The 27995-nt window shown below is 45.6% G+C and overlaps 2 protein-coding genes and 9 non-coding genes across 12 annotated transcripts; 5 read left to right on the forward strand and 6 right to left on the reverse strand.

Annotated features, from left to right (window-relative positions):
* Positions 1 to 2448: 2448 nt before the first annotated feature.
* LOC122965608 (trace amine-associated receptor 1-like) lies at positions 2449 to 12939 on the reverse strand. Its single transcript, XM_044329761.1, has 5 exons — positions 12853 to 12939; positions 12264 to 12419; positions 11656 to 11757; positions 11278 to 11305; positions 2449 to 3361 (listed from the first exon to the last, which is right to left on the reverse strand). Exons 1-5 carry the CDS (start codon positions 12937 to 12939, stop codon positions 2505 to 2507), a joined length of 1230 nt encoding a protein of 409 aa, XP_044185696.1. The 3' UTR covers positions 2449 to 2504.
* Positions 12940 to 13264: 325 nt separating this feature from the next.
* LOC122965751 lies at positions 13265 to 18801 on the reverse strand. Of its 2 annotated transcripts, XR_006398290.1 has the most exons (4): positions 17541 to 18790; positions 16447 to 17497; positions 14029 to 15315; positions 13265 to 13818 (listed from the first exon to the last, which is right to left on the reverse strand). XR_006398290.1 is itself a non-coding variant. In XM_044329944.1 (3 exons), exons 2-3 carry the CDS (start codon positions 14166 to 14168, stop codon positions 13329 to 13331), a joined length of 630 nt encoding a protein of 209 aa, XP_044185879.1. In that variant the 5' UTR covers positions 14169 to 17497; positions 17541 to 18801; the 3' UTR covers positions 13265 to 13328. The 2 variants fall into 2 exon arrangements, 1 of the variants encoding a protein (XP_044185879.1); XM_044329944.1 differs by having other exon boundaries at positions 14029 to 17497; positions 17541 to 18801.
* On the forward strand, positions 16951 to 17023 carry trnav-aac. The gene has a single exon. It is a non-coding gene; the product is annotated as a tRNA-Val (tRNA).
* On the reverse strand, positions 17377 to 17448 carry trnad-guc. Its single transcript has one exon. It is a non-coding gene; the product is annotated as a tRNA-Asp (tRNA).
* Positions 18416 to 18488, forward strand: trnav-cac. The gene has a single exon. It is a non-coding gene; the product is annotated as a tRNA-Val (tRNA).
* Positions 18786 to 18858, forward strand: trnav-aac. The gene has a single exon. It is a non-coding gene; the product is annotated as a tRNA-Val (tRNA).
* Positions 18859 to 19211: 353 nt separating this feature from the next.
* On the reverse strand, positions 19212 to 19283 carry trnad-guc. The gene has a single exon. It is a non-coding gene; the product is annotated as a tRNA-Asp (tRNA).
* A 924-nt stretch (positions 19284 to 20207) lies between these two features.
* On the forward strand, positions 20208 to 20280 carry trnav-cac. The gene has a single exon. It is a non-coding gene; the product is annotated as a tRNA-Val (tRNA).
* Positions 20281 to 20573: 293 nt separating this feature from the next.
* Positions 20574 to 20646, forward strand: trnav-aac. The gene has a single exon. It is a non-coding gene; the product is annotated as a tRNA-Val (tRNA).
* A 353-nt stretch (positions 20647 to 20999) lies between these two features.
* Positions 21000 to 21071, reverse strand: trnad-guc. The gene has a single exon. It is a non-coding gene; the product is annotated as a tRNA-Asp (tRNA).
* A 783-nt stretch (positions 21072 to 21854) lies between these two features.
* trnad-guc lies at positions 21855 to 21926 on the reverse strand. Its single transcript has one exon. It is a non-coding gene; the product is annotated as a tRNA-Asp (tRNA).
* Between the last annotated feature and the right edge of the window lie 6069 nt (positions 21927 to 27995).

The following is a 27995-nucleotide window of genomic DNA, read 5'->3' on the forward strand; positions in this document are numbered from 1 at the left end:
CATTTACAAACGACAATGAAAGTTAAAAAATAAGAAGTTATAAGAATAAGAAGGATATAAATACAGTGGAAACTGCTTATAGTGATCACGTCTGTCAAATATCATGGCGGATAAATATTATAGCCGATTTCTTTATTTTGCATGCAGAATACCATCTAATTGACATTTGTATATTTGCCTACATGAATATAAAGTAATTAAATGGACAGTTTAGCTATTTACTGAATTTTATTGACTGTTTCAAAATACAGTAGAGCTGTTTCAAAGGCAGTGTGCGTATATTTTTGAAGCAGTGGGGTTCCTGACTTTTGCCAATGACAAGTTCCTTCTGTTCCCCAGTGGCAGAACAGACAAAAAGAGTTGTGATCCTTTCCTTATATTTCTTTCCCCCCTTTTAATTGTTATAAGCTTTGACAAGACTATGTTTGTCATTGACAGAAAATGACTTTCTGTCTCTATCATGATTTCAATGTGCATGGGGCAGCAGCCTCAGGTGGGCAATAATGGTGCCACAGCTGTTTATCATTGCTAGCCCAACTAGTCCAATTACACCAGGCCATAATTTCATTTTCAGTATAACTTTAGCGTTTAATTTTAAATTTAATTTGGCCAGGGTTCCCCAGTTGTCTCAAACTAGTCTAGGTCTGTTAGCTCTGTAAACATAACTAACGTTAAACATAACTTGCTCAAGGTGAAAGGACTTGGCACAGCAAGTGGGGTCCACAACAAGGAATCTTTTGGAGTTAATAAGTAGATATCTCGCAAATGGGTCTCCCAGTACCACCCCAGTACCAGTTACCACTACTCCAAGACCCCCCTAACCTCCTGCAAACAGAGAGGGTGACCAAGAGAGTAGGGTACAAGAGCAGCTTACAAGGTGAATTGGCAGGGAACATTTAAGGTCCATGAATATTGATTTAATTGTTGCTGTTTATATTGTCAGGAGGGAGGTACTGAAATTATATGTAGTAGCTACAGAAGTATAGGTGATGTGCACAATGGTGCAGTTACCAATATCATTCATTGCACTACTCAGTCCACTCAGCCTGCTATTTCATTTGGTAAAAATTAAATCTCCCAGCAACTTAGAAATGTTAAGTTAATGTTAAATGTTAAGAAAACACACTATTTGTGATTGTATCCAAAAGTAATGTATATATTCTGGTTTTGCAGACAAAAAATAAGCATAGTATGCTATGAGCATAAACACGATAAAACTGGGGTAGGGCAGAAAGCAAATTGTTCAGTAACCCTTTTAAGCCGGCATGTACTATGGAAATGTAATTTATATGCTCTCTTCTGCCTCTACCCTTAAACCTCTTGATGCAGTCGATCATTTCACCCTTAGGTTCATAACTGGGGAAGGCTTTAGAAATGCATCATTGTATACTATATGAGAAATTTAGGTGGCAGTTGTTGGCAATAAGTAAAGAACGGCACTGCATTCTATTTATTTACAAAGCACTTCTTGGCAAACTTCCTGGATATCTCACATGTCTTTTTAACTATAGATCAATGTCACACTGCACTATGTCCCAAAACTATTTGGTCCTCAAAAATTATCATGTTAATACTGAGATTGGGAAACTGGCTTTTAAATGCTATGCTCCACACAAGTGGAACAATCTGCAGAAGTTTGTAAAATTAGACAAGCTAATCCCTTTTAATCATTTTAAATTTCTTTTGACGGACATAGAGCAGTGTGAATGCATGTGTTTTTGAATTGAGTTCCCTTATGTTGATGTCTTTGGCCTGTTTGTTGTTGTTGTAATCTGTTGATACTGTAATTTTTGTTTGCTTTTATTGTTTTATATGTAATTTTATTGTTTCTATTGTTCTTATTTAAGATTTGTTGTTATTGATGTATGCTGTAACTTTTGTGTGCTTTTATATGTACTTTAATCAGGATGTCCTTGTAAAAGTGAGCTTGCTCTCAACGGCCCTCCCTGTTTAAACACAGGTTATAATAAAAATAAAAATAATACAAGGAATCACATTCAATAAGTAGATTCAATAATGGATTCCGATTTGAGTAAATGTTTTTGAACCCCAATCCTGTTCACATATTATCACATATTATCCTGTTCACATATTATTATTGAGGCAAAAAGCTCCTACTCAGAGCAACAAGACTGCATGGCAGTACACAGACATTTATAACATAAATGATATTCCAATATTTTAATGAGAAAAAGCTTAAGGTTTCTCACTTCAGCCATTTGCATTATTACATATACTACCATCTCCCCATAATGCATCTGCGTCTGAGTCTCAGCTAGTGTTACACAACACAAAACCACAGGCCAATGACAAAAACAAATGCCAGCCTTTAGGAGTTGGATTCTTAAATTTGTTTTCCAAAATATTAATAGAGAGGTTTTATGGTGTGATGCTTAGAGTCCACTATACAATTGCGGTGTAAATACATTCACTTTTATTGTGTCAATATATACTGTCACATTACTGACAATTCCATAGTCTATTTCTGCACACCAAACAGTAGGTCAAAGCAATTTTGAGTTAGCAAAATCACCTTGGAATATTCTTCCAGAAATTATCATCCTGAAAGCTGATCTGAACCAGCTGTAAAAGAAAGCATAAATAAATGGATTGAGCATTGAATTAGACAGTGTTAGCCAGTTAAGTGTTTCTATCACAGGCACTGGTACTGAATCATTACTAAAAGGCAGAAAGGTGATACAAATAAAGAAAGGAAGCCAACACATCAAAAAAATTCCCATCACAATGGACAGACTTTTGGTGGCCTTTCTCTCCATCTTACTGACTTTGGCTCCAGACTTTGTGCTCTGGATGCTGCGTGCCTGTCTCTGTGCAACAATAAAAATCTTCAAGTAGATACAGAGCATTATGATCACTGGGAGGTAAAAAGATAAAATAGGTCCGATGGTGTTTGCCATGAGAACATCAATTAAACACCTTTCCTCACATTTTTCACTGTTTAAACCAGCAATTATGACAGCAATTCCAATCAGAACAGAGATGCCCCAGCTCACCAAGATCATGATCACAACAACATGATGATTTATTTTAGTCCTGTAAGTCAGAGGCTGACACACTGCATAATATCTGTCTATAGAAATACAACATAAGTTCAGAATAGAACATGTGCTCAGTGATATGTCAAAACTGCCTCGAATTTTGCAAAATAAATCCTCGTGATACAGACATGAGCTAAGAGAGAATGCCATGCTGAAAGGAAAGACTATAATCCCAACAAGCAGGTCAGCCACAGCTAGAGACAGGATGAGGTAGTTAGTAGGAGTGTGGAGCTGTTTGAAGTAAATGATGGAGATTATTACAAGAAGGTTTCCACATATTGTGACAACAGACAATAATACAAGGAAAATATATAATAATATACATATAAAGGAAGGGGTATTTGCCAGTATGTACTTGAAATGATCTATTTCATAGCAGGGATGTATGTCAGTCACGTCAGTCCTGTTGACATTGACTTCTGGTTCCATGTTTTTGAGTTCCTACAATTCAGTAAAATTCATATTAATAGCAATATAAAGAAAATTGCATCTAAAATAATATTTCAGTCAGAAACAATGTCATACCTATTAACCCCTCAAGATTGTCCATGCATGTGCCACTGTACCGAACCTTAATACTTATCAACCTCTTCCTTATTACCATAATTGTCAAATCAGGGATGGGAAACCACATCCTGATGGCATGAGACGCAGAAGAGCAAAGATAATTATGCACTGTGTGTATGCATGTGTGTGTGTGCGTACGCGTGTGCATGTGTCTGTGCGCGTAGGTGTGTGCGTGCAGTTTTCTTGGGATGCCTCAATACAAATCCATATCCTCATTTTACCAAACTTTGATTTCAAACCCAGGGAATAGCAGGAGTGTTATTAGGTAAGCAGGTGGTTCCTGCATTAGCCCTAGGCCTGTGTTGTGAAAGTTATGGTTGGAATTGTCCTGATGTTGTGAGGGATGAACCCAATGAACACAAACAAGCCATAGTTGCAATATAATCTCAGAATGATAGTGATCTTCCATTCCCATGCTGAATTTTCTGCCATTAATAGAACATTATATTCATCATATCATTAATTTCTCTTATTATATTTCAGGAATGGTTAGATCAATGAAGGAACCATCTTTTCATGTGTTGAGGTGCAGCTGAGTCTTGTCTAAGTTTAGCATTAAGTAGCAAGCAATTATCCATGAAATTGCTAGCCAGGGGTCACCATGGTCACTCACAGCTATATTTTTAAACCTTTACTTTTTACCATAGTATTACAACTGGCAGTGCATTTTGTATGTGTGCATGTCCATTGTAGAATATAAAAGGATCATCTACTTTTCTAGGCAGATGGTCTCTACCCAAGCAGATCTGGAGTTAAAGTACTAATAGACCATTTTGGCACAACACCCTGACACACAGCAGCCTTAGCACCACAAGGACAAAACATCACAGTCTCTGTGTCTTATTTATCATTGTAAACTTTTTAAGGAGGGGGACTACTTTATGTCAAGTGGTAAGTATATCATCTGAGCGCACAAAAATGACATGAAGTTCCCAAAGGCTCCATTCTTGAGCCTCTTTTGTTCAACATCTACATGCTCCCACTAGCTCAGATTATTGAGAACAATAAAACATCTTACCATAAATATGAGGATAACACAGATTTACCTTACAATATTGACAACTGCAATTTAATCACTACGTAATGAAACAGTTAAACAAAGATAAAACATAAATAATTGTGTTTGGAGCCAAAGATGAACGATTAACAGTCAGTTTTCACCTTCAATCATCTTGGTACATATAGTCATGGACTCGGACCTAAATTTTAACATCCACATTGAGACAATCACACGTAAGAGTATAAAAAGAGTATATCAAGACTTATCTCTCAGTAGGATTTAGAAAATCTAAACATGCATTTTATCTTAAGTAGGCTCAACCACTGTAATGGTGCTTTTACAGGTCTCTCCAAAAAGTCAATCAGACAACTACAGCGAGTCTCACTAAGACCAACAAAATGGATCAAATCAGTCCAGCTCACAGATCTTTGCATTGGCTTCCTGCATGAGAATCATGAATTAATTTTAAAATACTACTAAGAGAAAACAACCTGAAAGCCCTCTGAGAAGCAGGGTGAAAGATGGGCCTACCAGGACGGACCAAATATCTCAGAGGCTTGTACATCCATCAGGGGAGAAATACGTGTGGAAGAAAGCCTGACCAGCAACCTTGCACTGCTCCAGCAGGTCAGACGAAAGGGACCCAAAGCCAGGTAGAGAACCACTGGACCTAATGTTGCTGGGAGGAGACCAGCAGAGGAAAAATGCCCGGGATGCAGTCAATCCTATGTGAACATGAGCAGCCTCTGCAGCCAAGCCAGAAGGCACAGTAAGATCAGTGGCCAAAGGTGAGCAACCTAGTGGAATGGCAGACACTTGATGAAAACTTGTGCAGAATTTCAGAGCATTCCCTGTGAGGAAGAGTTGGAAACAAGCTCAACGGGTTTGCTGACATCGTATACGACGAGGGCAGAGGAAGGTTTGAAGAAGCTAATCATGCAAACCACAGCTCTTAAAAGGAGTCAGAATGGAGGGAGAAGTACATCAAGCAGCTGATACACAACAGACGCCAGCTCAGCAAGTATTGGAGAAAATCTCCACCAGAGCAGAAGGCTGACCTGAAGGTGACCAAGCTGCACAGAGCCAAGTGCATCAAGATGCAGAAGAAAAGAGAGAAGAAGGGAAGTTTCTTCAAGGACCCATCAAGTATGCCTGGCAGCTGCTTGATGAAAAGCAAAGTGGAGGGCTAGAAATCACCAAGGGTGAAATCAAACAGTACATCAAGGGTCAGTACAGTGACAGAGCCAAAGATACACCATTTGACTCACCAGGATATGTGCCACCCCCAGCTCCACCAACCCTCACCTTCAACACTGTCCTCGAGTTGTGAAGATCCTGTGGAAGCTCATGTGAGCAGAATGGAAAAACCAGCACATCCCATCAGAGTGGCAACAGGGAATTGGTGTATTAATTCCCAAAGAGCAGAACTCCAGAACTATCTGCCAGTTCAGAAGCATCAATTTGTTGAATGCCAGGAGAGTGACCAGCTTTCTCACAGGCAATGGCTACAAGTTGTCAGAAGGCTGGAATCTCAGGCTTCTGTGTATGCATTGAATACTCCTCCATGAACTACATGTACTTCTACATTCCAGCCTGTGTCAACAACATCATAACCAGTTACTTCAACAGTCTTCACATGTGCTTCGCCCAAGAAGGTTTCACAACAGGATGGCAAGAACTGTGTTAGGGTGCCATCACTCCCATCCTCTTCCTGGTTGGCTTTGAAATAATCCTCATTGGAGCAAAACAAGTGATTGGAGGCTTTAAATTACCATCAGGCAATAGACTTCCTCCCCTGAGAACCTACATGGATGATTTCACAAGCATCCTTAAGACAGCACCATGTAGTGTAAGGCCCTTTAAGTGATTGGACAAGCTGGTTACCTGGGCAGGAATGAAGACCAAGCCAAGCCAGCTGCCTAGGAAGTATAGCGTCTGGTGCTACCACAGTGTGGAGCCTGGACACTGTGGGAAGCCACCACAAGCAGAGGGGTAAGCTGGGTAGACATCTGATTGTAGTTGCTTTTTAAAAACTGTCCCAACGCGCTATTGGAAATGAGACACTCACAGTTGGAACTGGGAAAAGAACAGCAGTCTACTGTGTCAGTACAATTTTGGTTTATAGCCTCCCACCACCCCACCTCCTCCACATAAAGATAATTGTCAACTTTTATATAAATCATCTGAAATGCGCCACTGCTCCTCTCCAGGTTATAATTACTGCAGCCACTAGATGGCAGCTGTCACTCAAATTGAACTATATGTCATTCTTTGGCAAATGAGATTACGACGTATTGTGTCATTTTTCTTGGGAAGACTCTCTCTCTCTCTCTAGATCAAGGATTCTCAAAGTCCAGATCTCAGCATCTGGACCGAATGGCAAGTCCAAATGGCAGCCCATACCTTGTGTTATGAATACAATACATTATGAAGTGTAACATTTTCTATTTTGAAATAAATTTTCCATTGATCAACAAATTGTTAGCGACATTGAATATACAGTGCAGCAGGAAATCATTCATTGGAATACTGGCCCCAGGTAAATGTGGTTGTAATGTGGCTTATTTCCCTATTGTTGACATTGTTGTCATGGCGATGTTAACTGCTTGTTGTGTGTTGTTGCTGCTGAGTGCACGCATTAATGTCACACCAGAGAATTTGCTCTCAGCTTCTAAATCACAGATTGCTGAATTAAAGTCAGATGCGGACCTTTGAGTAATATGTTTGAGAACCCCTGCTCTAGATATTGTTTATTTCCAGTGTATTGTCTATTTAGAGTACCAGGTGTAAGCAATCTGTTCACTGTTCACAGACCCTGTGAGCTTGAAACCAGCCGGCGTTTTAGCAATATGCTGTGCTGCACTGCATTGCTTAGGTTGTGCAGCAGACCCAGCCATCTGCAAAGGTAGCCACTAATCTGTTTTAAACACTTGTAGAGGTGTGGTGGTAAAAAAAAAAAACACACAGAAAATTAAAACATTTACATTGTTTGTTTGTCTTTAGGTAAAAAGTCTCCTTGAGCATTTATGATACCACTCACATTCAAATGGCATTTCTGAATAACCTAACTATTTTTAACCCCAACCCCATTGAGGGTTAAAAGGGTTAAAGTATCAGACCTGAGCTGTTCAGTACTGGCACTAATCTCTTTACAAAGAATCCTCAAGCTGAAATACCTAAACTGAATCATCAGTGTCACTGATTGTATTGTATTGATTGCACTGTGTCATTTTTTGCACTGGAACTCCAGTCGGTGGTTACTGAAAACTCCTTTGCCAGCTCAACAGTGAAATACAATATGTTACTTCCTGTTTAACAGCTTATTGAAAAGCTGCAAAGGCAAGAGAAACTTAATACTGAACTGAAGACAGTCAGAAGTAGTATTGTAGTGTCACAGGATTATGAACAGCAATACAATTGCTTACTAATATGTGTGTGAACCTACATAGCCAGTGACTGCAAATCTGTGAATAGATCAAAATGACTCAAATCAGCAAAGTAATTCATAATTTCCATCTCCAGCAACTTCTTTTAACTCTATTGTTGATTATTTAACTGGATCTGTATTTGGATCTTTTGGCTTCACACTTTGCTTCTCTTATTTACTTTTATCACTGTAATGTTTGTTTTGCTTCACACTGGTATCAGAAGCAATATCATGATGTAAAAAAACAAAGCAATCTCACTACTTTTTTTTAAATCAAAAGTTTAATGTACATTAATCCAAATGCAGACTTGTGTCTTCATGAATTTGTCTCCAGTTAGATTCTGTGATGCAACAGCCTTCAATTAGAGGTGTGAATGTATGGTGTGGTTGTTGGTCCCTCAGCTACCTTTGTCCTACACACACACACACACACACACACACACACACACACACACGCACCTCCTGCCTGCATCATCTCACCTCTTCAACCTGGGTCCTCATTGTTTTCTAGCAATAACAAAACTAATAGAGCAAAACATGATCAAGGCAATTTAATGACCTTAACAATAACACAATACACCCTTTGGAAAACACAGAGTCCAATTAAACAAGGAACAAAGAACAAACAAGAAATCTGAGCCATCTTTCCAGGGAATATCTAAACTCAAGTCAAAAATTTCCACGTGAATGGACTTTGATAGTCTATGTTATAGTTATGAAAGCACATAACTAAAATGATGCCATCTAGTCACATCAAAGCAGCATCATCCTTTACTGACCAGTTGACAATGAAAAAAGAGAGAAATGCAAAGAATTTTCATCACCAGTAATTAATAAGAACTAATCAGAGAAACATGTCAAAGTGTACATCTATATAAGATGTCAATGTACAATAGAAGCCTGGGTTCAGATTGACATCAGCACTGCATAAAAAACCCTAATTTATTTCAGTGAGACCATGGCATAAATCTGTTGTCTCTCTTTAGGTAGGGAATCTTGCCCTTGAGTGAAAGTGTGGTTTCTCCAGTATGATTAACTATCTTTGGATCAAGTATACATTTGGATCAAGATCAAGTTCATGTATTTAACACATAAACTTAAGAAGACCTAAGTAATCGACAATCAAGTTCAGTCCCAAATGAGACTTGTTGGAAATATACAGTAACCAACAAAAATTAGCCACATTGTTGCCCAGTACCTCCAGCTTTAGATCTTTAGACCTATAATACTATAATACTTTCTCACAGATCATTTTTTAATGTGTTGGCTATAAATGGTACATACTGTATAGTGAATATATCCGGTAAATACATACAATAATATATTTTTACAGGGTAAAATTAAAGGAGAAGGTCAAGACGGCCCAGTGTTCAGCATTGTTTTTAATTACTAATAAAATATATATCTACACCAGATCAGGTCACAGGTGTTTTCCATCAGCTGTCAAGGATAAACTAGCTGTTGTGACATCACTGATTTTATTGTGTCCAGAGTATCATTCCTGAAAGTTTTAACCTTTAAGGGACGGTGAACCTTCCCTATGTGACCCAGTTTAGATTTGATCATATTCCATGTTCCCATCCCATCATACTATGATTAACTTGTAGAAGAGACTTGAATTTTCAAATGAACTTTCTGATCCACCACCTCGGTGATTAAAATCTCATTAAGTTTAGGCAGCTAAAAACTGCTTGGTGAAAGTTAGGGAAAGATTGTCTGCACAGTTCAAAGAGAACAACACTGAATGTAGATAAGAGCAGAAGGGACCTGAATCAACCATTAGCTAAACCCTTCCCTTTGATGGTCAATAATGACTTATCAGTGGTAACAAGACGTGACATGACTGATGAAGCATTGGCATGGGATTGTAGTAAGAATTTGGAGGCTAGTGTCTTTTTAGCCTTTCCAGGCCCAAAACCACAAGAGCAAAATTGTGAGGAATGGCATAAACATTATGCTTGTCTGCTCTAAAATAAGCTGCAATCATTTGCATGTCCAGCTAACTAACTAGCTTACTACCAACAGTAGTGACTGAGCATTGCTTCTGAGGCCAAAGAGCATATCATTACCTAAACAGCTAACAGTTGTGGGGCTACTGGTTACATTGAAAGGAGGGCTCCTTCATCTGTGTAGTATTTTCCCGATTGTCTGGAAACCAGGAAGATATCAGAGTTTAGGGTAACGTTAGCAGCTATCCTGCTCTTCATTGGATTTGAGGACGTTTACACTTTAGCAAGCCCAGCCAAATAGCACCCTGTATGTGAGTATATAGTATGAGTATGAGTATTTATAGTACTGGTATTTATAGTAGAGTGCTGGTGTATGCTTTGAGTCATAATTTTCACTTAGAATTTGCTGATGTTTGACTTCTTTTTTAAACTGCACCTGAGATTCTGTAGCTCTGTCCTTCTTTCAGTTTGTAGATTTGGGCAACACAGCTCAGGAGGCTTGTATTATTTTTCATACAACTCCTGAACTTGGCTCGATCTTTCACTATATCACAGCTCACCTGAGAGCCTGCAGCTCCCCTGTCTGAGTGCCTCTGTGACACCAGAGCTCACCTGAGAGGCTGCAGCTCACCTGTCTGTGTGTCTCTGTGACACCAGAGCTCACCTGAGAGCTTGCAGCTCGGCTGTCTGTTGGACAAGCTGTGGACAAGCTGTGTAACTAATTTAGCTTATAAATAATGCCCACAACATAATGATCCATATACAACAATGACTCTGCCCCTGATCTACTTATGGAAAATGGGAAGGGTGGGTTTATATTAATATTTCTCCTAATAATGTCACAGAAGATTAGTGTTTGTATTGATTAGAGAACATTCTTAATTTAATCTCAATTAATTAATTCTTAATCTTAATCTCAACTGTTACTCACACTTTGGTTCTTCTTTTAAAAAGGATCCGATATCTTAATTCACTTTTGGGAGTCATTCACTTACAGTAATAAAGTTGTTTCATAAAATTACATGTCTGACAATACCTTAGCTAACAATACCTTACTACTGACATCTAAATATAAGATCAACTGACTGGTCACATGACTGAGTTAGTGCTAACTTCTCTCACACTATTCTGACCTTAAAACTTGAGATTCTGCCTCATAATAACAATTTATGTTGCCTGGATGTCTAGTGCTGGTTATCATGAGAAACTAGAACTAAGACGAAGTAAGATACTAAGCGACATGTGGCAATCAAATAGACAATGACGAATGAGGAGACACCTGGCTGGGCACAGAAACTTCTGTCTGAGGTGGTTGACCTCAAAGATTTGTTTGAACTAAGATTTGATGAATTTGGCAACTCAATGAAAGACAAAAAAGAGACAGGGGCCATCCTGAACAGAGTATACCAATGCAGAAAAAAGAATCAGAGACTTAGAAAATCAGAATGCTGCTGACAGTAAAGTCTTGAAAGGCTCGACCAAAGGTAAACATTAAAAAAAAATTTAACCGACCTGGAGATGCATATTAGGAGAAACAATTTAGTTTTCATGGTTCTGGAAGGAGGACTGGAGACAGGTAACTCACACAAGATGATGGGTGACATACTGAGCTATATCCTGGACCTTACAGATAACTACAGTCTATATCCTCACCTGGCACAACCGGAGCCACTGTGCCTCTATCTCATGCATATGCTGAGGTGGAGTGACAGAGAAAAGATCTCTGGAGTCGAGGCAAAGAAAAAGACAGCTGATCTGGAGGGGAAAAGCGTTCCGGGTATATCAGGATTTACCAGTGGAGATTAAAATGAAAGTTTGTAAATACATCTTTACAGATGTAGCCAAACAGCCTGTGTTGAAAATGTTGTAGTGATCCTCAGTAGGCAAACTGATCATAAATGTAGGCCTTAACATTAGGAAAGTAGAAAGTAGATAGCAGAAGTAGAAAACAGTAAATTAGGCACATTTAGGTACAACAACACATTATTTTAATAATGGTGAAGAACATGGCATGACAGGCAGACCTAAAATACTGATAAGCCTGTGTGTGTGTTTCCATAAAATGACAGAATAAAGAATAATATAGTATAATCATATATAATAAAATAAAATCAATAAAACAGTATTTGAAAATATATCTAACAATAACATCATATTTAACAATATGATAACCAAAAATAGGGGAGCTGCTGCTGTTGATGCTGCTGCGATTGCTGTTGCTGCTGCGCAGTTCCTTGCTGCTTCTCCAGGATCTCCCTCACCATCTTCTCCACTGCAGCCTGGGTCAGAGGGGACTCCTGGAGGCAGCTCTCAGCTGATGGTGTGGCTGGAGCTGGTGGATTCACCAGAGCTGGGGGCAAAGTGGTGACAGAGACACTGACTGTTTGACTCCCTGCAGTCAAACGCTGCCACAGCTCCTGGCTCCCCAAGAGCCAACTCAAGTGAATTTAAGAGCTTTTTTTTTTTAAGAAACTGAGCAGGAACATGACAACTACATGTATAAAAGTTACTGCAATAAAATTAAATATCAAAACTGCACAAAATAAATAAGGTCACAAAATTAGGTATTTCACTTCTCTGCATATCTCTGCATTCAGAGTACATTAGTAAGAAACTGAGGAGGACCATGCCAACTGCATGTATAAAAGTTACTACAATAAATTTAAATATCAAAACTGCATAAAATAAATAAGGCTACAAAACAAGATGCTTTCACCTAACCTGTCTTTTGTGGAAGTCAGTGAGACAGTTGGGCATGTACTTTACCTTTGATCAGAGTTTGACTGCAAGAGTAGCGACAGATGGATACTCAGCCATCACATCGCTGCACCAGAAGTTGGAAAGGTTTACGTCGCCGAATTTCTTTTTCAGCGTCTGGTCACATGACAGCTCCACCAGCTGATGTTCTTCGTTGCTTGGCAACATGACGCTTTCCATGTTGACGTTGAAAGGGTCGCGTATCCAGACATTAACGTTATCTCCGTGTCTCTCTGGGAAGTAGTCGTCAAACTGAGATTGAAGTTAATTGAGACGCACCTTGATCGTTTTTTTCCAAGTCATTTTTGGCCGTGGTGTCCAGCTGCTGTGCTTCCTGGCAAGCATTTGGAAACATGTCCAGTCTGTCTTTGGATAAATGATTCACCCACAGTGTGATCTTTTTCTTGAACACAACAATTTTGTCTGACTGTTCAAAAATGTTGTGTCCTTTCCCCTGCATAGACACGTTTATTGTGTTGAGGTGCTCAAAAATATCAGCCAGATATTTCAAGATAAAAGACGAGTACAAAATTAGATGAGCATTAATTATTTTTCATTTTTTTTTAAATTTATTTATTCTTTACAAGCTGTCCGTGACCCGCCCAGAACGTGTCCGCGACCCACCAGTTGAGAATCGCTGGTGTAGAACATCCTCCACTCTCTAGCAGCTCTTTTGGATGAGGCACCTTGGTCCTGCAATGTTCCCTGATGTGCTGCTTGGTAGGATTAGCAGGCACAATCCCACAGAGGGTGTAGGCTTCCTTCAGCTTCTGCAGGTCATCCTGATCCACCACACTGAATGCTGCAGACAGGAACTTGCAGGGGGTGCTGTCGAGTGGATAGTGTTCAGACACACACTCCCTTGTAAACCTATGCATGCAGTGGAACAAATCCAGCTTCACAGTGATGTCCGGGTTGAAGCTGCTGCGTGACGCACACATGTTTGCCAACTTTCCAGAGGTGGCCTCAGCCACGATGGCATCAGTGGTCTTCCAGGCATCCCACTGAAGGTGCTCATGAGGCTCAGGGTCCAGGACTCGGAATGGAGCACAGCAGTATCTAATTATGCAAAAAAGCAAAGAGAAATTGTATTGAAAATGTGATGTGAAATTGGCTGATATACATTTTCATTACAGATTTAAATACTCAGTAAATGCAGCACTTTAAAATGATATAAATGATGATTTCTATTCATTCTATGTATGAAATGATTTAATCTAAACTGAATAAAGATGTAATCTGACTACAGGTTCAGGTTTTGATTCATACCTGTCCACCCACTGGTACTTGGCCTTCTCTACCCCAGCAGAGTTGTAGCAGTGGGCCAGCCCCTCATACATTGGCCCCAAGGACTTGTCACAATCTGACTGAAGCATCACCCAGGACAGGATCATCCAATTTTCATTCATAATGGCATATGATGATATTGTGCCAGATGATAAAGTGATCTTCTTAGCCAGTCGACGAGTGTGATCTGATCTGAAGACCTACCCAAATGTTCCTTGTAGGAGCAAATTCAGGACTGGCTCCTACCGTTGATACTCCTGGAGGAGGCACTCAGTCAGATTGCCCGAAGAGACAGAGACCCCATACCAGCCATCAGTATCTTCATATTTGCCAAATGGTGCAGGGGAGTCGTCATGGCGTAGAAAACCAGTGATGGTTTTCTGTCCATACAGCCCTACCTCCTCATCCCTGATGTTCTGCACAGCAAGCAGGTAGGCCAGGTTTGCACGCTCATATTTGAGGTGGAGCAACTCATTCACCTGGTTGGCCATGTCATGTGGAGACTTGCCTTTTCTCCTTAGCTCATCCATCACCATCTTGCATATGGCCTTCTTGCGGGTGAGGAAGGCTGGGAGAATGTTAGAAAATCTCTTCAAGAGCATTTCCAGTCACTGAAGCTTGTCAGCAAACCGGTACCGTTTACACATCTTGCAGTTGAGACGGAAGGCAAAGATATAATACTGGCCACTGGTGCCGACAATCACTCGAGGCCTTCCTACACCTGAAGAGACAACCTGGGGAGAAGGACAGCCATAGAGACAAGGCAGCATGTAGTTGTTCCCGAGTCGCTCCATGATGGCATGCTCAGGCTTCCACATGAAGAAAGGATGGAGATGGAAGTACTTGGGTGATGACAGCTCAGAAATGGAGTCAATGAGTTCAGGCTGAGGTGGATAACGCCACAAGGACACCATATTCATTGGATGCCGGACTGGTCGGGACCCTGGCCATAGACCCAAGGCCTCCAGCTCAGTTTTCATCCAGATGCGCTGTTGGAGAGAGCAGTTCCAGAAGCAGAAGCAGGCTGGGCAGGTGCAGAGGAGGCTGCAAGTGGCAGTACAGAGGAGGCTGCAAGTAAAGGTGTAGAGGAGGCTGCAGGTGGACGTGTGGAGGAGGTTGCAGGCAGATGTGTGGAGGAGGCTGCTACGGGCGGACGTGTGGAGGAGGCTGCAGGTGGACACACAGAGAGGGGTGCTGCAGGAGGATGTACAGAGGAGGCTGCAGGTGGACATGCAGAGGAGGCTACTGTAGGGGGATGTGCAGAGGAGGCTTAAAAGACAGAAAAAACATTTGATTACTCAGTTGTGGTTAGTGGTTAGTAAAGAATTATGAGTAATATTACTGGCAAAACTTAGCCTGAGATAGATAATTAGGTTGCCCCCTGCAGTACTGCAGGAAGGACAAAAGGCTGTCTTTGCTGTGTCACACAGGGTTGAAATGGCCTGCCTCCTCCTCTTGTTCAGCTTTCTTGATGAGGTTCAAGCTGTAGCCCACATCATTTTCAAGGAGCCCTTGTATTTTCCAAACTGGAGGGTGTATTCCTCCAACATCTCCAGCTTGTCAGAGATGTCCCCCCCCCCCCACCCCCCCACGCTCCAGGACCACCTTATAGGCATTAGCCCTCACCACCCCCTCCTTCAGTGCTGCAGACTTGTCTTGCAAGGAGGAATTGTCTTTGATCCTCCTTGCCTTCTCAGATAGGTCCTGCCATAAATGGCCTGATGGGCCTCGTCTGAAGGACACAGTGATCCTACCCGGAGAGAAACTAAATTTCTTCATGCTCTCAGTCTGTTTAAGACAAATATGTGTGATTGATTAACACATTACTGTATACACTAAAACAAATATATGTGGTTTGACATACATGGGCAATAATTTAGTTTTGTCCATAATCCGTCACTCACTAGTATTATAAAAAATATTTTATTAATACTACAATCAATCTATTCATTAACCCAAAGCATCTGAATCACACTTGTTTCAGGTTTAGATAATAGTAAGACTTAATTGCAATGATTATTTCAATTTCACATTTCCTCTTGCAGTAATTTACCTGCTGTGGAGGTGCACCACTGTTAAATTACAGAAGAAAATTAATTACAAATTAATTTACCTGACTTTCAGTCGATAGTTTATATCTATGCCAACATTTAACACAAATCACCAACTGCAGAAAATTACATAACGTATGCTGAGCTAACTGGAAAAATTACCGTTTTAGCTAACATTACCTTAGACGTCAGTTAACTTACTGTAAACTAGTTACAGACTACAGAGATGACAGGTTTCATGAAAAAAAAGGAAAGGGGTTGGCGAAAGTAAATGCGCTAGAACAACTGTGCATTACAAATTACATATACTTTCATTTATAGTTTGAGTTATACAACAATAAAACGTTACCTTTCACAGTTTATGCTTGATTTCCTATACTTCCTCTGTTTCTCTAGAAGGAATTCGAAACAGTGCCACCCCGTTATCATTTAGTGGCGAAACCGAGTATTACATTTGTATTGTTAAGAACTGCAATAGAGAATGAATGGGAAAAGTAAAGGGAGTTAAGCTTAACTATTCCCAGCTCCCACACAAAAAGTCCCCGATTCGAAACTAGGCGGAAACACTTCTTTGTGTTCACTCGGAATAACTGAATCAAACTGTGCTTTCTCATATTAGCAGTGAGAAGGACGCATAGACTTCAAGTTTGGTGCTCCAATGTCAGCGGAGAACTTGCTTATGTCTTATTCTGTGTCGCTTTTGTTTGTTTTCAAACCATCCTCGACGTTGCCCAAAAGCAAGGACGACCTCCTGTATTTGAAATGTTTGGATATGCTCAAGCAATTGAAGACATGTCGGGGGGGGGGTCAAGTGCTTTGAGCCACCCGCGTGAACGGTGCCAAGCTTTTCACAGTTTCCGTAGTGTAGTGGTTATCACGTTCGCCTAACACGCGAAAGGTCCCCGGTTCGAAACCGGGCGGAAACACTCCTCTGTTTATGCTCACTCTGAGTCATGAATAAAATCAAACGACGGCGATTCAGACCAGCAGCACACTGGGCGGTATGCAGCGCCGCGTCAAACCATAGAAAACCGCATGGAGCTAACGGAGGCACGAGGCACGAGGGATAAAGGAGTCACCGCGACATAGTCATGTCTAATAACCGCTTCCAGTCATGCTTTGTGCCCAGCCCTTTTTCTCATTTCTGCACGGGAACGCGGCAGGCCCATGTCCCGGCCGTATCGCTCTGTCGGACAGGAGGAGGAGCACGCATGGTGTTGCTGGTGTATTGCTTTTGTCTGGCCCGGTGAACAATCGGCAGCTGGCAGAAAAGTCAACTCTCCCCGTCGGGGAATCGAACCCCGGTCTTCCGCGTGACAGGCGGAGATACTGTCCACTATACTAACGAGGACGGCTGCACCACTCTCGGCACGTCAGCGGGCCGGTGGGGCGGTTCCCACCTTTGTGGGGAACGCGTCAGCGGGCCGGTGGGGCGGTTCCCACCTTTGCGGGGAACGCTCCAGCGGTCATCCAGATGTTTGAACGGAGAAGTCGCATGTCAACCTCATGGTGGCGCCAGGGGAGGAGGCAAAGGATCGCCGAAGCCATCGGAAGGCATCGCTCGGGAGCCACGAATGTCTGTACCAAATTTTGGCCCAACCCATCAAGCAGGTGTTCACATATATCACAAGTGAAATCCTCAGCTTCTGCTGGCGCTGGAGAAAACGTCAGAGGGTGACCAAAGTGCTTAGAATGCATCCTGTGGGGACCGTGAAGCTCTGTCCCAACTCTCACGGCAATCCATCTAACGGTTGTCCAGATACTTCACTCTGGGCCACAAATGTCGACCTCACGGTGGCACTGGGGGACAAGTGAAGAGGATCACCAGAGTCAGTAGGATTCATCCTCTGGGGACCAGGGATGAATGTCTGGACTGCAATTTCCTTGCAATCCATCCAACAGTCGTTGAGATATTTAAGTCTGGGCCAAAGTGGTGTACCGACCCACGCTGCCATCCGTACAGCCATGCAGCTAGCGTGGCAGAAAACGGAGTGAAAGTTGTAGAGTTGAGGCCTTGACATTTACATCTGGGTTTTGCTACCGCCGAAACGACTGATTCTGTCGCTTCTCTGAGGACAGTCTCCATTGACGGTTCACTGAAATGTCTCCAATGCCGCGGCACGAGTGCTTGTCTCGTCTGATTTTGTATCACCCTTTTCTTTCCTTTGCCTTTTTAGCGATCCTTAACGCTGCGCGCACGAGTGATGTCCTGCATTTGAAATGTCTGGATGTGGTCAAGCGATTGGAAGACACGTCTGGAGGTCAGTGTGCACAAATGCTTTAACTGGCCCCGGAGGCCGCGGCCCACCTTTTTCACAGTTTCCGTAGTGTAGTGGTTATCACGTTCGCCTCACACGCGAAAGGTCCCCGGTTCGAAACCGGGCGGAAACACTTCTTTGCGTTCATCACACGGAGTAACTGAATCAAACTGTGCTGTCTCATATTAGCAGTGAGAAGGACGCATAGACTTCAAGTTTGGTGCTCCAATGTCAGCGGAGAACTTGCTTATGTCTTATTCTGTGTCGCTTTTGTTTGTTTTCAAACCATCCTCGACGTTGCCCAAAAGCAAGGACGACCTCCTGTATTTGAAATGTTTGGATATGCTCAAGCAATTGAAGACATGTCGGGGGGGGGGGGGGGGGTCAAGTGCTTTGAGCCACCCGCGTGAACGGTGCCAAGCTTTTCACAGTTTCCGTAGTGTAGTGGTTATCACGTTCGCCAAACACGCGAAAGGTCCCCGGTTCGAAACCGGGCGGAAACACTTCTCTGTTTATGCTCACTCTGAGTCATGAATAAAATCAAACGACGGCGATTCAGACCAGCAGCACACTGGGCGGTATGCAGCGCCGCGTCAAACCATAGAAAACCGCATGGAGCTAACGGAGGCACGAGGCACGAGGGATAAAGGAGTCACCGCGACATAGTCATGTCTAATAACCGCTTCCAGTCATGCTTTGTGCCCAGCCCTTTTTCTCATTTCTGCACGGGAACGCGGCAGGCCCATGTCCCGGCCGTATCGCTCTGTCGGACAGGAGGAGGAGCACGCATGGTGTTGCTGGTGTATTGCTTTTGTCTGGCCCGGTGAACAATCGGCAGCTGGCAGAAAAGTCAACTCTCCCCGTCGGGGAATCGAACCCCGGTCTTCCGCGTGACAGGCGGAGATACTGTCCACTATACTAACGAGGACGGCTGCACCACTCTCGGCACGTCAGCGGGCCGGTGGGGCGGTTCCCACCTTTGCGGGGAACGCTCCAGCGGTCATCCAGATGTTTGAACGGAGAAGTCGCATGTCAACCTCATGGTGGCGCCAGGGGAGGAGGCAAAGGATCGCCGAAGCCATCGGAAGGCATCGCTCGGGAGCCACGAATGTCTGTACCAAATTTTGGCCCAACCCATCAAGCAGGTGTTCACATATATCACAAGTGAAATCCTCAGCTTCTGCTGGCGCTGGAGAAAACGTCAGAGGGTGACCAAAGTGCTTAGAATGCATCCTGTGGGGACCGTGAAGCTCTGTCCCAACTCTCACGGCAATCCATCTAACGGTTGTCCAGATACTTCACTCTGGGCCACAAATGTCGACCTCACGGTGGCACTGGGGGAAAAGTGAAGAGGATCACCAGAGTCAGTAGGATTCATCCTCTGGGGACCAGGGATGAATGTCTGGACTGCAATTTCCTTGCAATCCATCCAACAGTCGTTGAGATATTTAAGTCTGGGCCAAAGTGGTGTACCGACCCACGCTGCCATCCGTACAGCCATGCAGCTAGCGTGGCAGAAAACGGAGTGAAAGTTGTAGAGTTGAGGCCTTGACATTTACATCTGGGTTTTGCTACCGCCGAAACGACTGATTCTGTCGCTTCTCTGAGGACAGTCTCCATTGACGGTTCACTGAAATGTCTCCAATGCCGCGGCACGAGTGCTTGTCTCGTCTGATTTTGTATCACCCTTTTCTTTCCTTTGCCTTTTTAGCGATCCTTAACGCTGCGCGCACGAGTGATGTCCTGCATTTGAAATGTCTGGATGTGGTCAAGCGATTGGAAGACACGTCTGGAGGTCAGTGTGCACAAATGCTTTAACTGGCCCCGGAGGCCGCGGCCCACCTTTTTCACAGTTTCCGTAGTGTAGTGGTTATCACGTTCGCCTCACACGCGAAAGGTCCCCGGTTCGAAACCGGGCGGAAACACTTCTTTGCGTTCATCACACGGAGTAACTGAATCAAACTGTGCTGTCTCATATTAGCAGTGAGAAGGACGCATAGACTTCAAGTTTGGTGCTCCAATGTCAGCGGAGAACTTGCTTATGTCTTATTCTTTGTCGCTTTTGTTTGTTTTCAAACCATCCTCGACGTTGCCCAAAAGCAAGGACGACCTCCTGTATTTGAAATGTTTGGATATGCTCAAGCAATTGAAGACATGTCGGGGGGGGGGGGGTCAAGTGCTTTGAGCCACCCGCGTGAACGGTGCCAAGCTTTTCACAGTTTCCGTAGTGTAGTGGTTATCACGTTCGCCTAACACGCGAAAGGTCCCCGGTTCGAAACCGGGCGGAAACACTCCTCTGTTTATGCTCACTCTGAGTCATGAATAAAATCAAACGACGGCGATTCAGACCAGCAGCACACTGGGCGGTATGCAGCGCCGCGTCAAACCATAGAAAACCGCATGGAGCTAACGGAGGCACGAGGCACGAGGGATAAAGGAGTCACCGCGACATAGTCATGTCTAATAACCGCTTCCAGTCATGCTTTGTGCCCAGCCCTTTTTCTCATTTCTGCACGGGAACGCGGCAGGCCCATGTCCCGGCCGTATCGCTCTGTCGGACAGGAGGAGGAGCACGCATGGTGTTGCTGGTGTATTGCTTTTGTCTGGCCCGGTGAACAATCGGCAGCTGGCAGAAAAGTCAACTCTCCCCGTCGGGGAATCGAACCCCGGTCTTCCGCGTGACAGGCGGAGATACTGTCCACTATACTAACGAGGACGGCTGCACCACTCTCGGCACGTCAGCGGGCCGGTGGGGCGGTTCCCACCTTTGCGGGGAACGCTCCAGCGGTCATCCAGATGTTTGAACGGAGAAGTCGCATGTCAACCTCATGGTGGCGCCAGGGGAGGAGGCAAAGGATCGCCGAAGCCATCGGAAGGCATCGCTCGGGAGCCACGAATGTCTGTACCAAATTTTGGCCCAACCCATCAAGCAGGTGTTCACATATATCACAAGTGAAATCCTCAGCTTCTGCTGGCGCTGGAGAAAACGTCAGAGGGTGACCAAAGTGCTTAGAATGCATCCTGTGGGGACCGTGAAGCTCTGTCCCAACTCTCACGGCAATCCATCTAACGGTTGTCCAGATACTTCACTCTGGGCCACAAATGTCGACCTCACGGTGGCACTGGGGGAAAAGTGAAGAGGATCACCAGAGTCAGTAGGATTCATCCTCTGGGGACCAGGGATGAATGTCTGGACTGGACGCTGCATACCACACTGGGCGGTATGCAGCGCCGCGTCAAACCATAGAAAACCGCATGGAGCTAACGGAGGCACGAGGCACGAGGGATAAAGGAGTCACCGCGACATAGTCATGTCTAATAACCGCTTCCAGTCATGCTTTGTGCCCAGCCCTTTTTCTCATTTCTGCACGGGAACGCGGCAGGCCCATGTCCCGGCCGTATCGCTCTGTCGGACAGGAGGAGGAGCACGCATGGTGTTGCTGGTGTATTGCTTTTGTCTGGCCCGGTGAACAATCGGCAGCTGGCAGAAAAGTCAACTCTCCCCGTCGGGGAATCGAACCCCGGTCTTCCGCGTGACAGGCGGAGATACTGTCCACTATACTAACGAGGACGGCTGCACCACTCTCGGCACGTCAGCGGGCCGGTGGGGCGGTTCCCACCTTTGCGGGGAACGCTCCAGCGGTCATCCAGATGTTTGAACGGAGAAGTCGCATGTCAACCTCATGGTGGCGCCAGGGGAGGAGGCAAAGGATCGCCGAAGCCATCGGAAGGCATCGCTCGGGAGCCACGAATGTCTGTACCAAATTTTGGCCCAACCCATCAAGCAGGTGTTCACATATATCACAAGTGAAATCCTCAGCTTCTGCTGGCGCTGGAGAAAACGTCAGAGGGTGACCAAAGTGCTTAGAATGCATCCTGTGGGGACCGTGAAGCTCTGTCCCAACTCTCACGGCAATCCATCTAACGGTTGTCCAGATACTTCACTCTGGGCCACAAATGTCGACCTCACGGTGGCACTGGGGGAAAAGTGAAGAGGATCACCAGAGTCAGTAGGATTCATCCTCTGGGGACCAGGGATGAATGTCTGGACTGCAATTTCCTTGCAATCCATCCAACAGTCGTTGAGATATTTAAGTCTGGGCCAAAGTGGTGTACCGACTGTTGGGCCTCCACATGCAGTCAGACAAAGATGGGCCTACATGGAAACCCTGAGGCCTGGCCACGAGGCCGCCTTTGTCCCCTGAAACAAAGGATCAGCGCCAAAAGGCTGACCACTAACTCCATCCCCCAGTGTGCACCACTTCACACCTAGGTGATAAGTAGGAAACGGCCCAGCACAGTCTCTGATTGGCAGAGACGCACCAACATTACGGGGAGTCATGGCAACGGAGCCGTGACGTCATTCCCCTTTAAAACACGGAGCGGGACAGAATCTCGTCCTCTTTCAGGTGCTCTTGCTTAGGAGAAGGTCCGCCTTTTCGACCAGCTGGATCGCCAACGAAAGGGACTCGTACACGTGTGCTATTCCCCCTTCTCTTTTGGAGTATCTCCCCTCGCTGGACGAGACGAGACCTCGACCCGTGTTCACCCGAACACCGTAACGTACCGGATCCGCGAGAGACTGCTGTTGCAACCCAGCGCTCTCACCCAATACCTGCAGAAGGGAGAAAGGATTTTCTCCACGGAGACGCGGATAACTTCTACGCCCCGCTGTCTACCGACTAAGTCGACTACCCTGCGTTCTTCGCTGCCCCACCGAGGAACCAGCGCCGTCATTCCCGGGAAACCAGGACGGTTCTGCCAGCATCACGCACCGGAGGACCCGCTGCTGGATTTCACTGACGGACTTTTCCCCACACACATCGGTTCGCTCCGGAGAGCGACACAAGTAAGAGGTTGTCTGGGCAGAGATAGCATTAGAGTTGTGTGTTTGTGAACTTAGTGTTTGAACTGTTTTGTGTGTTTAACGGACCGCCGAGTCCTGTTTGCTGCTGTACTCCGAGGAGTATATGTTTTAAGTTGCTGCCTGTTTAGTTTGTGTTCACCACGCTAAACTGTTTGTGTTATCCCGTTCGGGATTCCTGTGTGCGCCACCGCAAGTGGAAAGTAAGTTGCTTTGTCGGTCCACAACTAGACAACGTGCGTACCGACTGCCGTCCGTACTCCCGTTCTCTGTAGACAAAGCAACCGCTACTCTCCCCTCACGGTCGCGAGACCGAGAGTCGAACTCCTTTCCTCTCTTTCCTTCCTTTACTAACACCCACACACACACACGCACATACACTTGCACATCCGTCTAACTACGCACGTTTTCCACACATCTGATAGTCAGATAACAGAGGGCCATAGCGCCGTCTTGCCCCTTTGTTACCCGCTATCAGACACGTGAGTGCAGAAACGCCACCGACCACCGGTCGGCGCTATCTGCTATTGTTAACTGGAACTCTGCGGCGTCTTCCGCCGGTTGTCCTAACGTGACGCGACTTCCCCCGGAAGCCGCGCCATCTTGAGTCACTTGCATCGTCACGTGATCCACGTCGGCCATCTTGTGACTCATACACACACACCCACACACATACACGCTTACACATACTCTTACCTCCTCCCTCTCACACACACACACACACACACACACACACACACACACACACACACACACGCTTCGGTTTACCTTTACCCAGCTGCTGTTTTATGTGTTCTCTTTGCTAGTATTAGTGGTAGTGTAGTATTTTGTTGATTGAAGCAATTGTTGACTTTGTTAATTCTTGTGGAAGTTAATAAATACTATTAGTAGCTTTAAAGAGAAGTTTTCTTGTCATTATTGTGCATCTATTATTGTGATAAGTGGCTGATTGAGGGAGCCAGTGCTCGGACTCTCACCTTCACCATTCACTTATAGGTGCTGATACCCCAGGTGTTAGCTCCCCTTAAGTGAATACTTTGTTTATGAGACTACCTTTACAGTTGGTTATTAGTCCCGGTCTCCGGGTGGTGCCCCGCATTATTAACTGAGTTAATAAATTTTAATTTCATAATTTATAATTATCTCTGATAATTACAAATTATAGCTAATAACCAAACGCACTCCTTTCAAGCCCAACAAGTGGTGCCCCGTGTGAGGCTACTAATATATCAGCCTTATCATAGTATTTATGCACAATAATTCATAATTAATAATTTTAAATTATTAATGATTTTTCAAAAAATTTGATTTTTTTTGAAATTGCTTTCTCTAGTGCTCTGCCAAGCATATATACTAGTGGTTGTGTATTGTGTATACTAGCGGTTGTGTTAGCGTTAGTAAAGAGTTTGTTAGCATTTGCATGCTAGTTGGATAGTCCCTAACACACTAATTAGTTGATATTCACCTTTAGTGCTTTAGTCACTACTAAGGTCCTGCTAGGACAGGGACAGGTTGCAGTGTTTGAATAATCAACTGTGTAAGTCACAGGTTAACCTCTCACCTGTGCACCTAGCAACATTAGCAGTAACCACACATTCATAGCCGCTGTGTGACGCGTGCTAACATGAGCCGCCAAAACCCCCACGCGGCTGGAGCTGAAGCTCCACAGGGAATTCAGGACCTAGACCTACAGGATACGGTCGCTTCCCTTGTCCGCCTCTCCATACGAGAGAGGGACCATTTGACCAGTTGTAGCCTCAGAGAGTGCGATGAGATGCTGAGGGAACTAAGGGAGTACGCGAACAACCCGGCTGGGAAACCAGAGCGTACAATCCCAGACGTGATCGGTCAGATGTTCCTAATCCAGCAACGCAGAGCCCAGCTACAGCGAGAAGAGGACTTAGAGCAGCTGGCTCAGCTGCAGCGCAGCTACCAAGCTGTGCAAACATCCAATTTCAAGCTCCAGCAGGAAGCTGAGAGCGCCCGGGTTGAACTGGCTCGGACGCAGGAGGACCGAGCAGCCCTGCGTGCAGCCATCCAAACGATCCAGGAAGCCAGCGACAGTAGCAGCGAGGAGACTGAGGTTGGCCAGGTAAGTACTGCTACCAGCCCAACCCCCCAGGAAACCAAGAGTGAGACTGGCGGTGCCGACAAAGGTCCACCGCTGCCCCTCACAGGAACTGGGAGCTCCATCTTGGCCGCTGGCCAGCGTCCACTACCGTCGCTCCCCCCACTCGTGCAGGAGGCTGATGCACCGGATGAAACTAGTCTGCTACGCATGCAGCTTCAAGCTGCGCAGGCGAGGGAGCTCGCCCTGCACAGGAGACTTGAAGCTGCCCAGCTGCAGCAACTGGCTACCCCGGTTGACATGGGGGCGCGCCCCAGGAGTCTAGCGACCCCTGGTGACGCAGCCTACCACCTCCCCGTTTCGGACGCATACCGAGTGTCCTCGACGATCCGCTCACGGAGCACGACCGCTCCGCCATCCAGGGATATGTTGCAGTCTGCCCTGAAACAAAGGGGTCAGTACTACAACCAGACTCCCTCCACACTGCAAGGTGCAAGGTACCCGTCTCACCACCACGATGAGTTTGGCTACGAGGGGATGATGGAGGATCCGGATGGCCCGCCGCCGCCAACTTACGGTTTGAGAACCCGTCAAATCGAGTCTCTCGCCCGTGATGTAGAGCGATTCGACCCGAGAAATCACGAGGCAAACATCGATGATTATCTCAGGGAGATTGAGCGGTGCCTAGTTGATCTTCCATATGCCTCTCCACGTGAAAAGCTCAAGCTGGTGTGGAAAACCACGGCAAGAGAAGTCCACGTTTTCATGGAATCTCTGTCAGCGGAGACCAGAGACTGGTACCCAGCCCTCTGCAGAGCCTTGCGGGAGGAATACTCGCCGTACGCGGACGAAACCTCCGCCACTCTCAGCGCCCTTACCATCACCCAGAAGAAACACGAGTCTCCGCGCGAGTATTACAGGCGTCTGAGAGCCGCCTACTTCCAAGGGCGCAATGCCCCTGGCCTGGAAGAGGAGCAAGCCTTCCGATCCCTCTTCCTCCACAACCTCCATGAAAGCATCCGGTACGATGTTACCATGCACTGCCGCACCGGTAACTACACGATGCAAGAAATCAGGAGATACGCTCAGATGGCATGGGAAACACGCATCCGCCCAACCAAAGGGCAGGAGATGGAAGCCAGAGTCCTTGAGGTCCGAACCTTAGGAAACGACACTTTGAAGCTAGAAGGCGATGAAGTGCCCCGCCCCAAGGGCAATTTCAGAACGGGGCCCCAAGGACACCGACCACCTCGCCAGCAAGGGGAAGCACAGAGCCGAAGAAGTGGCAACCAAGCGCAGAACCAGGGCCACTTTAAGCCGCGAAGGCAGGAGTCTCACCAGGTGAAAAAGGGAGTCCACTTTGAGCAGAACACTAAGCACCTGAATCAGTCAGGTAAAACCAGGAACTCCACTAGGAAGGAACGCCTAAAGCAGGAAATGGAGGACTTGGTGCGGAGATGCTTGACTGAGGTGTCAAGGCAGTTTGAGGCGCCTCGCAGCCTTCCAGGACCACCGGATCCCCCAGAAGATCCCGGTCGGGGCCCCTCATCTTGACTAGGCCAAGTCCCCTTCCCCACCTCCGCCAAGGTTTACTTTGTGGGCTGGGGAAGGGAAACCGAGAGGGCCAAGCCGCTACCCCATGTAAGCACATCTGACCCTCAACACACTCCTTTCTTGACCTTCCTCGGTGACCTTGTCCGCAAGGGCAATGGTCGCCGCATCTACACCTCAGTGGTGATAGGGGGGTGTGTCAACTCCCTGGCACTACTTGACACTGGTTCAGAGATCAGCCTGATGTCTTCTAGCACGTTTGCAGAGGTTGCCAGAGTGATGCTCTCACTTGGAAAACCCCTGCAAATTGAGGCCTGTAATGTGAGTATAACTAGTTATACCCAGGACAGGTCTCCCATCACCCAACGTGCTTGGATCGACCTCACCTTCCAGGAAATGACTCTTGTGCACCCCATTTACATCTGTATCATCGATACAGAGCCACTGCTTATTGGACAAGACCTGCTGGACCGACTGGCCCCCCTCATCGACTGTCACCGCGGACTCATTTGGGCTCAGGTGGATACCCCAAAGCCACTTGGTTCAAGTAGCCGCCCACCAGCTTCTGATGGACGAGTCGCCGTCGTCCAGGAATCCAGATGTCCTCTGCCAATAATCATGCCTCTTCCAGAGCCCGAGTCTGGCTCTGAATCTTCCATGTCGTCCTTGCGCGCGCAGCCATCGTCCGACCGCTCCAACTCCTTGGAGGATCATGAGTCCTTCCTTTGCTCACTGGAGAACGTGAACCCGTCTTTGTACAGCCCCCACGTGGTCGGAGGCGTACACATCAACGGTGTCTTGACCCCCAAGGCGCTCGTAGCGTTATGGTCGGAGAAATCCGCCATCAGTCAGGACCTCTTTAATGACCTGTGTCAACGCAGCACACCTCCGTTCTTCGCACCACGAAGCCACCGTGTCCTTTCTGCAGGATCACCGCAGACGCTCCTTAAGGCCATCGGAGTGTGTGCCCTCTTCATCAAAATAGGGAGAAAACAGGTCGAACACTTCGTGAGCGTTGTCCCACAACTCCAACCCCCGCTCTTTGTGGGGGCAGATCTTCTTGTCAGGCTCGGTGCCAAGCTGGACACAGTGAACCAAGTCCTGTGGTCCCAGGCCAATGCCGAAGCACACCCCCTGACCGTCGAGCCCGCATACAT

Source organism: Thunnus albacares, chromosome 16, assembly GCF_914725855.1.
Source record: "Thunnus albacares chromosome 16, fThuAlb1.1, whole genome shotgun sequence".
Taxonomy (NCBI): Eukaryota; Metazoa; Chordata; class Actinopteri; order Scombriformes; family Scombridae; genus Thunnus; species Thunnus albacares.